The sequence below is a fragment of the Halichoeres trimaculatus genome, unplaced genomic scaffold (assembly GCF_033239565.1).
Source record: "Halichoeres trimaculatus isolate MK-OKI-2021-1 unplaced genomic scaffold, fHalTri1.1 fHalTri1_scaffold_10, whole genome shotgun sequence".
In the NCBI taxonomy this organism is placed as follows: Eukaryota; Metazoa; Chordata; class Actinopteri; order Labriformes; family Labridae; genus Halichoeres; species Halichoeres trimaculatus.
The window spans coordinates 16,356,870-16,371,053 of record NW_027437187.1 but is presented as its reverse complement, the minus strand read 5'-3'; the positions used below and the strand labels follow the sequence as shown (position 1 = coordinate 16,371,053).

The window sequence follows — 14,184 nt, the reverse complement described above, 5'->3', positions numbered from 1 at the left end:
GATCCTGTCTGCTCACAGCAGGTGAAGCTCTTCCAATGTGGTGTCTGATGCTAGCTCCATTAGCCATGTCTGTGAATAGCATGATGCTACTCTGCCCTCTGGTATTCCCTCTGTTGCTGGGTTAGCACAGCTAGCTCGTCCATCTTATTGGAGATAGATCTTACATTCACAATAACAATGGATGGACGGACAGGTTCATGTCATCACTTCGTAGCTCACACTTGTGTCCTCACCTCCTACTCCTCACCTTGTGGGAAGACATCAGGCCTTACACCAGTTAGCATTGACATGCTACAGGCTGCTAACAGCTGAGTTCACATGTAAACAATGCAGCCATGGTTACATGTAGGATCTCCAGACAAACACAGGAGAAAAAGAAGTAATAATATCGCTGAAGCCACAAAAAGTTTGGTGTCCATGACCAACAAATGAGCCATACAAACTAATGATCCACTCCAAATACAAAGATGACGAAAAAGAGACGAAAAAACAAGAAACAGACAAAGAAGAGAGAGCTGCTGCAAAAGGCAGCCATAGCCAACAGGGTGGCGCCTAGCAACCTAAAAAATGTATGGCTCCTCGATTTCAGCAAAAACAACTGATTTACTGCAGCTAATGCAACTCTCTAGGAACATGTTATTACACCGAAAGCAAGAGCACAACAAATGCTGAATGGTCTGCTGAGACATGTCATTCAAGAAAAGTGATGTTGCTCATAGCGTGAGGAGAAAATAGTTGAGACAGGTAGTCTCTTATCACGTTAACCGCTGTTGATGGCACATGTCGTTGTGACGAAACCAGAGTGGAGAAGATTAGCCTGCTAATAACCAAAATGGGAACTGGAGATGTGCTAACATTAAGTTTTGTGGAAGGTGAAGGCTTAAGAGAGCTGATGGCATTTGTGGAGCCAGGGTACACTCCCACTGAGAACAACATCTACAAGAGTAGAAAAGATGTATGTGAAGTCTTTCATTATGGACTAGGAGGGCTGTGTCCAGCAGACCCTACTTTTATTTGCGGTCAAAATAAAAGTAATCAGCAAGTATTTGAATACTCATTCGTTAGATATTGAGAGTATTCTAATACAGGAATTACTGTAAATCCCTTCCCATCCCATCCCTATTAGCCACTTACATGGCTGAAATATGTGCATCTCATGATCTCAGCTGATCCCAGCTGTTTTCAATCATCACACTATAAATAAAGAATGAAATCCACCTCACCTGACTTGAAATCAGCTCCATGTATTCTGTCTTAGCTATTTGTCACCTGAGTCCAAACTGCTGACCTGTCAGTTTGTGTGTTTGTGCGGCTGTTAACTGAGTCTTTGCATCTCTTTGTGCATGACATCAAACATCAAACTGTGGGTAAATCTGAGACTGCAAAGAGAATCACATTCATATTATAAACAGGCTAAAAATCAGCAGATTCTGGTTCAATCCAGTTGATTGGTGCACCTCTAGTTTTTCTTATTAACTGGAATTCTGCCACCTGCTTATTGCAAAAACCCTCATTTTGAAAACCATGAAATTGTGATTTATTGTGCAGCCCTACTTGGTGGAATCCAATACTCAAGTCTGCAGATTTTGGGGGAGAAAATAAATGGTATTAATGGTGTCAGAGAATTTTAAGTTGGCTCACTGGCTTGTGAGGAATTTAAGCCTCAGAAAACCTAAAATTTCAGCTTCATTACGAGAGCAGATCAGATAGAGGTGAAGACGGGGAGGCAGCAGTACTTACCCTCTGTGTGTGGGAAGTCTCCACTTGACTAGTCAGAATAATGGCACCAATAACATGCTGCTAATGTCAGAAATATGACCACTAATGGTTCAGTTTCTTTTTGTTAACATTATTCATTTATGTGGCAGTAACAAAGAACTGTGCATGTTTTCTTTCCATCTCCGGGATAAGCTGTAAAAGTTCATTTCTCCACTGAAATGTGAAAATATAGTATTCTCACTCTCTAAGCCTCTTTGTCTCAGACAGCTTGTAAAAAACAGTATTTGTTTACTACATCTCCTTACGTTACTGTGTCGTCGATGTTCCCTTCTCTGTCTCTGTCTCTCTCTGTTTCTCTCAAAAGTTGCTTGTTTGAACAGCTCTGCTCGTCAAAAAATAAGGAACTAGACAAACACGGATGGGAGGGGAAGAGGCCATGAAGAATGTTTGGAGGGGGTGATGTATTCTTAGATAGACACTAAAAAATGTATATCTGACAGTTCTGAAACATGCCTGGATGAGTGCTAACCAAGAGACTCACAGAGTTGAAGTTGTGTCTTCAAGAAACGATGACTCCAGAGTCATGAGGACTGTTTTTTATTGCACAAATACCAAACCAAGTCTGAATCCTGCACAGAGAGGGTCTTTGTTTGAGTTTTTAATCTGAATTTTATGTCAAACAGTTTTAATTAATGTAATTTCTCACAGTTGAGTTTGTCAGATCCTCCCACAGGCTAGAGAAATGACAACCTGATGGACTCCAGATCCTCATAAATTTCATGAGCCTCCCCTCTTTACCCTTCACTTCCCCCCTTTCTGTGTTGCAAGAGACAAAAGAAAAGTTTGCATCATTCCCACAGGGGATGGTATGAATCATGCCAGCTCAGTGAAGACAGGATCTATACATGGTTTGAACACCTGCTGCTGTAAAAAGCTCTCTGTGGGGGGATGATGTAAGAAAAGATGAGTTCTGTGTGTCAGTCACTCAGCCGGGCTCTGGGAACTGACTTCATCTACTTAATGAATATCAACTAACTTTGTGGAAGCTGGGAGCTCTTGTTATGAATTCACAAGCACTCAAAGGTCAAATCTTTCCATTTGTATTTCAGAATACTGGATCCCTCTGTAATAAATGCCGCCTTGTCCAGAATGTGTGCTTGAAATGGAGAATCAAACGCTGCCTCTTCGGCACTCAGCAGATGCATTCATCTGATTTATTTTTATCATTAAAAGTTGTTCTACTTTATTAAACTGGCGTATGCTGTTTGAAGTATTGGTATTTCTATGAACTATAAACACTTTCTTTGCCGTTTGTAGAAAATTAACACACATAATTAATTTAACAAGTAACAGTAACGCTTACATTTACGACACTAGTGAAATCTCCACAGGGAGATTTGAAGATTGATTTTGATACAAAGGGGCTGAGACTGAAACCGCAAATGGACCTTGACTTTGATTTTCCTTCTGAAGATCAACAAGTGATAGAAGCTGAGTAGATTGGAGTGGATAGTAAATGGGCTCCATAGAGTGTGGCACACTTTGTTTTGTTTTTTTGAAGTTTGGTGGTTCAAGAAAACACCAAGTAAAAAAAAAATTCGAGCTTTTATAAAATCTGAGCTTTTCATCTTTGGAGTCAAGTAGAAAAAGACAAAACAAAAAGATAATTTTATGATAGGAGTAAGTATTGGCAAGAACCTCACCTTATGATACACATCACGATACTTGAAACATGATACAATGGTATCACAATATCACAGTATTGTGATATATTGCGATAATCCACTCAGTTAACTGAGACAATAATAGAGATGATATACTTGTAAATCACACATTTCCTTAAAATTGAAAAGACAAATTGAGTCACAACTGTTCGATTGTAAACAACTTTTCTATTTTGTTTTTTAAATTGAAGTCAGATAAAGTGTTACATACACTTAACTTGAAAACATAAATTGCATCAAGTTTGTCACTGAAACTACTGTAACATTTAACTAATGTTGCAAAGAAATTATCCGATAAAAGACGTGATAAGCTAGTGTAACTGATGGAGTGGCTCTTTGGCGCCATCTGCAGCAGTGGGTGTGTGGAATTTGTATCTTACATACTAACTTGGCTAAAATAAAAAAAAATATTTCTACAAAGAATATTATATAAAGAGCTGAAAAATCAATATTGTATCAGAAGTCAAAGCATCAGGGTATATTGCTGTATCAGTATTTTTCCACACCTCTATTTAATGACCCTTCATTGACTTTGTTGGGAGACCATTAGGGCGGACTTGAAGATAATTCAGTATAGTGTTAGTTCTTATCAAATCTTCCTTGAATCCACTCTGCTGATTCCAAAACTTTCCTTATTAAGCTTGGTTTACGCTTAACGCGTCCCCATGATCCAATTGATGTCATTTTAGCAGCCTCGCCCCCTCACGTGGTCCTTTTCAATTTCCCCACATCTGAAAATTTCTGGCTTCCTCACGAGATGCACAGAGAATCAGGAGCTCCTAGTGTCCGATTACCAAAATACTGGCATGTATGATTTATTACGCTGAGATCACTGCAATAACCATGTGATGAACAATTCCTGGCATGAAATTTCAGTGGCACTCAGAAAGACAGAAGGGTTGTCCAAAAAAAATTGTAAACTGTAAACAACTTCTTGTACTTGAGTTTATTACTGTGGTAGACATGCGTTTGCGATACCCTGCCCCCTAAAAAGTATAAAAGGTTTACGCGTTATGTAATGCTGATTCTGGGCTTGTTATATCCATTTGTCACATTGGTGCGGAAACCATAACTCAGCCTTGAAGCATCTGCTAAGCAGTAAAATCTGGTGGTCAATAATGAAGTGATTGGGGACATATAAATAAATCCTCATTCAACCTGTAGCTACAGGGAGCTTCAGCGAAATCAAGTTTGTTTACCACAGTTAACAAAAAACTCTTGTTTTTTGATATAATAGCTGAGTGTTTAGCATTATTATGCACAGTACATCAAGGAGTGCTGTTGAATCAACTAATAGATGGGCCCGTTGCAGCTGTTTGTCAGCCTGCAAGGCTTTCACACCACTTTTCTCCTGTGCTTTTGATTATAATTAAAAGGAAACAATCATGAACATTGTCCCAAAATATTCTGGTATTTATTTTAAAAAAAGTCAGTAAGTATATAGTATTTTTTGACCATTTTTAGGTTTAGGTTTAGGAGGGCAACAAAGAAAAAAATGAGTTTATAGGTACCCAGAAATTGTCCCTTTGTGTTTGGATCTAGTCTTCTGGAGTCTGGTCACTTAAAGGTCTATTTCCTGGCAGCAGACACACCTCCTGGATCCCAGCCTTTGTGTGTGATGAAGTGTCCCACAAGATGAACCCAGTTTGAGCTCTGCAGCATTAAAGTGTTTCTTGGCTTGAACAAAACTCCTCATTGCTGCACTATAGTTTTGTTTACGAGCTTAACTGCTCACCACAAAGTGTCACACCTTCACCAAAAGGCCATGCTTCACATTCCAGCCCATTATACTGCAGACTTACAGGGTCAAGTTAAAGTGCTCCAGAGAAGTCAGGGTCATTCTTCTGCATGTGTTTATTTTAGTCACTGTGTTTAGATCCACAGTATAATTACATGGTCTGTTTGGATGTAAATGAGTTCGGTTTTCTGCCTCTTATCCACTCAAACGTGATACCACCTGAGGCTTACACCTACTGTACTAATCACCTCGCCCAACCTGCCGTGCTTATAAATTAAAGCCACTGACTGTAATATTGTCTGTCTGTATGGAACACACATTATAGTTTCATCTGTTTGGTTTCTTTGTAATAAAAGTTTTTTCTCTTCTTCTCTCCTTCTCTCCATTTAGAGAGCCAGCTGCTCCCAGGGAATAACTTCACCACTGAGTGTAACATCCCTGGAAACTTCATGTGCGGAGATGGGAAGTGTGTCCCAGGTGGGTGGCAGTGTGACGGATTGCCCGACTGCTTTGACAAGAGCGACGAGAAAGGCTGTCGTAAGTCCAGTTAAGATTCCATTATCAAATCTCTTCTGCTTCAGTCTCGGTTGTGCCTCAAAGCAATGAAGCCACTTTAGAGTCATGTCATGTCTTCCCAACTCATCTCGCCATCCAGCGTTGCAGTTTTATTTCTTCTCCCTTCCCTTGCCATAGAGCCAAAAGGGCCATTTAAACCTAATTCTCTGCCAACTTAAATTAACTTCCCTCCTCAATCCTCACTTCTGTGTCCCCCCCTACAGTGCACAATCGTCTTCCTCCCCCCTGCCAGACCCTCGGCCCCAGTTTAGCACCAGGGCAGAGCTTAATACCATCAAAGCAAAGGCCGATTACTACTGTGTGCAGTAATAGTCGCACATGCATAATTCTACTGTAAGGCTACAGTAATAGTTCAGTTTTGATCCTCACTTTCAGTCTGCTTTGATCTTTCTGGTCTGCTCCTCCTCCTCCTCTTCCTCCAGCCTCAGCTGTGGCGTGTACAGAGATGGGATTGCAGATGAAGATTGACTGTGTGGCCCCGCTACACTGAACAGAAGCTCCCATCACTGGAAATATTTATCTCTCTAACTGTCTCACACTCCCATTTTTATTCCACTCCACATCCCCCTTCTTTATCTCATCTGATGATTTCTGTCGGTTGGCTTGTAATTCGCTTCAAGGGGGCTTGTTTTTAATTAGAAAAGTTAAACCCCTTTTGTCAAAGATTACTTCTCCCGTCTGTAAAAAATGATTTGTTCTCCATTCTGTCACCTCTTTCTGCCAGCAGTCACTTTTCTAACACCTCCTGCTTGTTGACAGCTGAGGGAACTGTCTCGGTACAGCTGAAAGAGTAAAGTCCCGTGGCACACAGGTTCCGCATTGGCTTTTGACACAAAGGTAGAAGACAGAGTTGGACACCCAACATTTCACAGGTTCCTAAAGAAAGGACTGGTGTGTATAAGATGGTGCCACAATCAGTGTTTTGAGAGTGTAAACTTACCCTATCGTATCCTTGTGGGTGTGAATTCCTCTTCAGAACATGGTTGTAGATCCTGTAGAGTGAAGGGACATTTTCCTTTTATTAATCAGTCAAAACTGGTGTTTTTTTGGGATAAAGATTTATTTTAACATGCTTAAAAAACTGTTGCGAACAAGTGTATCTGTGACATAGTATGTTATAGTGCTGGGCGATTTAGAGAGTTACAGTTTGACACAGTTAAACACATGAACTGAGCGTGCATTTTCCATAAGTACCAGCAGTAGATCTCCATGATTCAAATGCAAACACTAGGGGTGTGCCAAATCATTTCGTTTACGATAATACCGGCATATTTTTTTGACAATAGAAATTTTTCACATCTCGATATTTACAGTGCAGGGACGCATGGTCGCTCCCTGCTGAGCACCAAGCAACAATGACCGAGAGCAAAAGGAGCATGGCAGCATCAACTTCGTCCTCACACAAGGATGTAGTGCGTAAAAGAGGAGCTACCTTAGTGATGTGGAGGTGGTTTAACTGACCAAAGATCAGACATGCAGCAAATGTGCAGGAGAACTATTACCCCGAAGGGTGGCAACACCTCAAACATGTTCCACTACCTAAAGCCGAAAGACAGGGCCGAATACAACAATGAGGAGGACGTGAAAGCTGCGTTATCATCATCCGTGGAGTTTTTTGCCTTGCACGACAAATGTGTGGTCGAGCCAAATGTCCGATGCTTGTGTAGCAGTACTAGTAAATGATTGGAAAAGTGGCTGCCATACTGTGTGAGCAGTAAAAATTCTGTTATTCAAAGACAGCAACTACTAATAATAAAATGTTTCTTTTTTGCCCCAAGTATGGTCATAAATATCGTAAATGCAAATCTCCTAAATATCGTGATATAATTTTCAGGCTTTATCGCCCACCTCTTGCCAACACTATATTTGTATCACTAGTAATCCTGCGTAGACGTGAACCTGTATACTTTTTTATCATTCTGCTCGCTAAGTCTTTTTCTGCGCAACAGGTTGGCCCTGACACGCTGTTAAAAAGCACATGATCAAACAAGTGATAGAGTTTCACTTAAGTTATTGGGGCTTCGCAAACTCACTCGCGCATGCACATTAAATCAACATCTCTGATGGGAGAACACCGGAGGTAGGGTTCTTCTTAATTGTAGCTTTAAAGGTTCAAAATAATTCAATTTATTCTGCATATCCTGAAGTTTTTTAATGCACATTCTTTAGCTGAAGCTGGATGTGGACGACTTCTTCTTCTTTTTCTCAGTATGTACAGCTGGCTGTGCCCTGCAGAGCGAAGTCTGTGCAGTGTTTTTAATCAGAAACATGAGTAACAACAAGTAATTAACAGGCATAGTAATGTGCCACACCAACTTACCAGAGGTCCCCACACAGTACTAATCCCAATCTGCAACACTAATTATTTGGTATTATAAAACTTCCAAACTACTGGTAACACATTTACAAAAAAAATGGTGACAGTGTTTCCCCTACCATTGTATGGGGCCTGCCCCCCCAACTGAGACACCCACCTGGAAATAGAGTTAACTTTGTTTTCCATACAGTGCCAGATCACAGCAAAAGTGATTCAGGGTTACCTCTCCAATAAATCAGGCCTATACCTATTTATTATTTAACAGACTGATCAGCCATATAATATTCATCTAATTTATATGACAGGATGTCAATTGTACATCGTCACATTCATCTTGCTCCTTGCACTGGTTTGCACACGACGAAGCTCCGCCCCAACATGTTCACAGACACACAAACAAGTGTGTGCATTTACACACACAGAAGCTCATTACCTATAGTGGACAGAGAGCTGTGAAAACCACCGCCATCTGCCAGCCCCTTCTCTATGAAGATGTAACACTCACTCTCCTGCCCCCACCCCCCAATATTGTAGGCCCAGGGGAAACACTCTGTGATATTTTTTTTTTTTTTTTGCCATACCCCCTAGCCCTAGTATGTTATCAATGTGCAAATAGTCTGCATTTTTTTCCCATAATCTCATGATCTTAAGTATGGATGTACCCAATAAACATATACATATACATATACATATACATATACATATACATATACATATACATATACATATACATATACCATGGACTATTTCAAGACTCAATGGCTGAATTCTTGAGTACGGCTTGACTTCTGACATCTCTCCAACTTAAAGAAGGTGTTGCTTCAATTAAGTACAGGCATGGATGGGCTCTGTGCCCCAGATTCTCATTACTGAGTGGCCTTAAACTGTCAACATCTGTCAGACCTGGGGAGAAAACTAATACATTTGGACTCATTGCATCACAGTTAGATATGATATCAGTACTAATTTTCTATACAACACATGTGAACATCTTCAATCAACTTCACCTCAACTACTTCTTCTCTAAACTCAAAAACAAGATGTGTTTTTTTGACACCACATACTCCACTGCCAAAGATAAAAGCAACTTATCATACAGCATCACACTCAGCCTGTGCCTCAGCATGTCAGAGGACTATTTGCGTTTGTTGTAGACGTCTACATTATCCGCTCTGGCATAAATGGGCCTTATTATCCTCAAATAGATGGCTAGCTGTCAGTCGATATCTCTGGCGACTGCTTCTCAAAAAATCCCCAGACAAACCTCGGGCTCCATTAGAGGCTCTGTAGGGATGGACAGACAGACAGACAGACAGACAGACAGACAGACAGACAGAGGGAGGAGAAGCAAAGGGAGCAAGGGAAGGAGAAGAGGACTCATTATGGTGGCTACAGCAGGAGTTCTGTGTGTGTGTGTGTGTGTGTGTGTGTGTGTGTGTGTGTGTGTGTGTGTGTGTGTGTGTGTGTGTGTGTGTGTGTGTGTGTGTGTGTGTGTGTGTGTGTGTGTGTGTGTGTGTGTGTGTGTGTCTGTTATCAGAGAGGAACACAATGCCTGGAAACTTTAAGACTGCAGTGCTGGGTGCGCTGCAAGTAGAATCATAATGAGGCACCCTATGAAAACATACACAAATACTCCAAGCTATATTTATATTTATTTAATTAACAGGGGGGGATGCTTGATTTGTTCGCTTGAAAGACAGTCTGTTGACTTTGCAACTAGTTCTCCTGCCATTGAGCTACATTAATTTAGTTTTAATGCAGACACTTCTAAAAATCATAAAAATACACTTTATTGCTATGTCACTGACTCTATGAACAGAGCCTGTGACTGCCCTTTAACAACAAATGGTGCAAGAGCTTAATCATGACGCACAACTACTATTATGCTGATATTGAGCATCTATCAGCTTCACTCAGGCTCCATATTTTTACCACAGGAATTGAACAGATATTTATGACTTTGGTCAATATATCCCCAAATTTAAACAACAGTCGCTGGTTATTAGAAAGTGTCTGGAGTATATGGGCCATCTCTCCTGATGCTTCAACAGCTTTGACTTTGGCTCTCCAAGGTCATTTCAATATGTTAAATGCTAAACAAGAGGGTCTGAGAACATTAGTCTTCTTATTAAATCTAGTTACAATGCCACCAATAGGTGCATCTGTCTACAGCACAGTGTTTCTGCTACCATCCAACAAAAAAGGGATACTGAAGATCCAACAAAGATCTTGGAAAGTGTGATGTTTTGACTGTATGTACTTGGCAGTGTTTGAATGAACATCAATGAGCACACTGAAGAAGCAACATCTTCCAGAAATTTCTGTCCAGATAATGTGATTACCACAAGACAAACAAAAACATATGCCAACACTAAGCCCAGGGTAACTGCTGATATTAAAAGGCTGGTAATTAAAAAAGGACAAGCCTGTATAATGAATTATAAACTAATTACAGGGGAACCAAATCAGAGAGATACACATATGCAAATACACCGAGCAGGAAGGGATCGTAAAGCTTAAGCTGAGAATATACTCACCTACAATAAAGGGGAGGAAGGCTTGGCTCAGAATCAAAGCAATGGTTGGTTTGAACACTCAGCAGAATAACTCTCATACAGCAGAGTCAGCTAAGTTTCCCAGTTATTTATTAATTTACTTTTCAAGAATCCATTTTTATTTTTTAAAACATGAACTGATATCACATTTTAAGCCCAGGTTAGACTGGAGGGTAGGTGTTACACCCATTCAAGTAATGACAAAGCAGTGTTCCTTATTCAAGATTAATACAAAAATGATTGGTACTGGTGGATCAGAAGAAATTTCTCCATACAAAGTTTGTGCATACTTTGGCCTTGCTTACTATCAAGCAAACTCAACAGTATCTACTTTTTAAGGGAAACCTATATATTTGAGTGTTGATAAAGAAGCTGGCCAACACTGTTAAATAAAATATAACTGGGAAAAAAGCTGTGCTGCACTTTTACTCATGACTGACCAGTACACGTGCACTCTGTGCCTGTACACCAAGGTTAAAAGTGTGTGTTCAGACCAATCCACATTGAATTTATTCTCACTACACTCCCCCTGGTCTGGATAGACACCTTTAACTCCAGGGTGCAGGCCCACATCATTTGTCCCGAGCAGTATTTAGTTGCTCAACAGATTCTGGTAGGCAGTCTGATCTTATCCTATTGCATTTTATTGGACTTGTCACTTGATATCTCATAAGTAACCATCAAATTATCTTGTTATTGACTTTTAATGACTTTGCTATATGTATTTTGTTGATATTTTAGACATTTATGTGTATTTTATGCTCTTGGTGCAAAACAAATTCCAACATGGGCGATAAGGCTTTTCATTCATTTTATGAGCGAGTATGAAATCACCCTGTCTATCTGATGGTGTCTCTGCTCTGGACTTTGAAAAGTGATTACTGTCAAGGCAGAGTCATCTCAACCATCACAGGATATTAAATTCCCTTCCATCTGTCACATAAGAGTTGTCTTTTGTCAGGAGGTTTTCTAAAACCATGTAATTCTTCATCAAAGTAGGAGTTTTCTGTAAGCTCATGAATAAGCACATATTGATATTAGATGTGGCTTGCAACAGCAAGTTAGACCTTAAGTTTTAAGATTGATCAATATTTTATTGTTTTTTCTAAGGCCTGTTAGTCACTAAAGTTCAAGTTTTGAGATGAATGTTTTGAATGTAAAAAGAGGCAGAATGAGATTCCTCCTAGCAAAATAAAACCTGTGCACGTCAAATTTACCACCAGGAGGTATTGCTTTGTCCACAGAGGCTCCAATGGCAAATACAAGTTTTTCAAAGTAGCTTTAAATTAGCCAGGATGAGTCTAGACAATTAGAGCACTTGTTTTCCAACCCTCCAGCCTCTTTTAGTTTTATATGCTTTGCATTAATGCATGAATAAAAACTTGATGTGTTCAAAATATGTATGTGTCCACATCAAACATTTCACTCCAGGACTAGTCTCTATTTTTACCTTGTACATTTGCACTAGGCAATAGCTCTGGTTGCTAAGCTTGTGCTGTTTAGCAGTCAGATTGTGCTGATGTATGTATCTCTGATCCTAAAAATTCTTATGCAGAGCCTGAGGTAAAGGTCACACGTAGTGACATCTCCTCAGTGTCTCATTAATGAGAATTTTTGTTTTTGGAAATCACGTAGCTAAAGGGGAAGCACAAAGGAGAACAAATCAATTTTGGACTTGCAAATTACTTGTTTGGACATGAAAAGATCAATTTTCTTTTGAATTGAGGTGAAGGTTGCAAAAGATTTCAGCAAACACTCTGGTCCCCTCACACTGTGGGGGTGGGCATCGGTCCATACTGACAAAAAAAAAAAAAAAGAGTTGGAAAGATAGAACCGCCCACACATGAACTCCTGGTGACACCTTCTCTCAGACTTCTATTTCTTAAAAGTGGATTCTTCGACTCAAAAAATCCACTTTTTCCTTCTTTTCTGTTGACCTGACTGAAGTGCTTTCAGTGGTGGAAGAAGCTCTGAAGGAAGAAATACAAAACCTGGTCTGCATTTGCTTTCCTCTGCCCTTCCTGTGTTTATTTATTGAAAAATGTCCAAGCTTGCATTGCCCTAAAACCCAGGGATTTTCTCTTGGACAGTCAGAGAATGTTTTCCACTTTAAAGAGACACTTCTCCCCTCTAACCAATCCCTGCTGCTCCTCTCTTGTTTGTTTGCCCTCCATGTCCCCTCTAGCACAAGGGGTCAACTTGAGTCATGTAAGTTCTTTTTTGCTGGCCTGGAACAACAGTCTGGGCCCAGAGAAGAGAGGCAATATCTCTAGCTTGAGTCTTATTGCATTAAAGATACAGCTTATTATATTACTGCCATGCTGGGCAAGGGCAGGACCCCCCACAGATCATTTTAATCAAATCCATGTTTTTATGGAGTGTAACCTCTGCTTTGCCCCTTGCGAAATTTTAGATGAAGATGGATCATTAGTTTTTACAGTATCTCCAATACTGAGCATCATCTCTGTGGCTGTGGCTTGTAAGCGGACATGTTGGCAGGTCTGAGGGGTCTCCTTGCGATGATTCAGAGACAGGCTGCTGACTAATTCCTCACGCAAAAAGGTCAAAAGAACCACCCTGCTCTCCAATGTCCATAAAGACAGCCTGCGAGGGTGTGAGACGAAATAGATACTGACAGAGGAGGGAAGGCGGGGAGCTGACTGAGCGTACTGGGCCTCTGAGTCAGGATTAGCCTCTTTGCCCTTGTCCGTGCAGGGCATGGGCAGGCAGGATACTAGTGGGGCCGAAAGGGTGTTTGGACATGACTTTTGATGCAAGAACTGGGGAGGAAGGATTTTATACAAGCACATTTGGGAGAAAGAAGAAAAGAACACATACACAGTTCAAAGAGATGCTGGTGTGAGTGGAAGAATCCATGTATTTAGACCTTTGAACTAACAAGATTCTAAGTGAAACAGCTGGTCTGATCATCCTGTGAAGGCCAAGTGACTCAAATTAAAAACATTTAATCAGATCAACCACAGATAAGCGAATGAACCGAAGATCAACTCCCAACTGTAGCTCCAACAGTGACCATATTGCCAACTATTAAATATTCATGACAAGCGTGCTGTTGTTACACTCTACCAAGAGACAGTTGCCTGTGGAAAATGGTACATCATAAACAGGTCAGTCCTTAGTGTAACCCAACCTTCATCCAATGGTTCACAACCTTGGGGTCAGATCATATTCATGAAATATAATATTTATCTGGGATCTTATTATATGTGAGTCTATTTTTTTCCGGTCTTTCAGGCTTTACAGCAATACTTCAAAGAGAAAACACAATTTCAGACTTCTGATGAAATCAATGCACTTGTAAGCATCAAATCAACCATTTCCAAATGGATATCTATCCACAACAACACATACTCTTATGTATTCTGGTGTGACCAGACAAAGTTTGCAATATGTTTGCTCTCTTAGGATGAATTTTCATATTGCAAAGGCAGTTTGTTCACTCAGCTGTCCATTATTTTGGAACAAATTAGTCCTCAACTTGTGGCCACCAGAAAAACTTGCATCATCTGGCTTTAAACAAAACAGTTTTCAAAA

General features: G+C 40.3%; 1 protein-coding gene across 2 annotated transcripts in view; it reads left to right on the top strand.

The window, feature by feature from the left end:
* ldlrad3 (low density lipoprotein receptor class A domain containing 3) overlaps positions 1–14,184 on the top strand; it is a 110,111-nt gene that overhangs the window by 38,728 nt on the left and 57,199 nt on the right. For both annotated transcript variants that reach the window (XM_074677688.1, XM_074677687.1), the window contains exon 2: positions 5,572–5,718. In XM_074677688.1, coding sequence (XP_074533789.1) covers positions 5,572–5,718 — 147 coding nt within the window. The remainder of the gene's footprint in view (positions 1–5,571; positions 5,719–14,184) is intronic.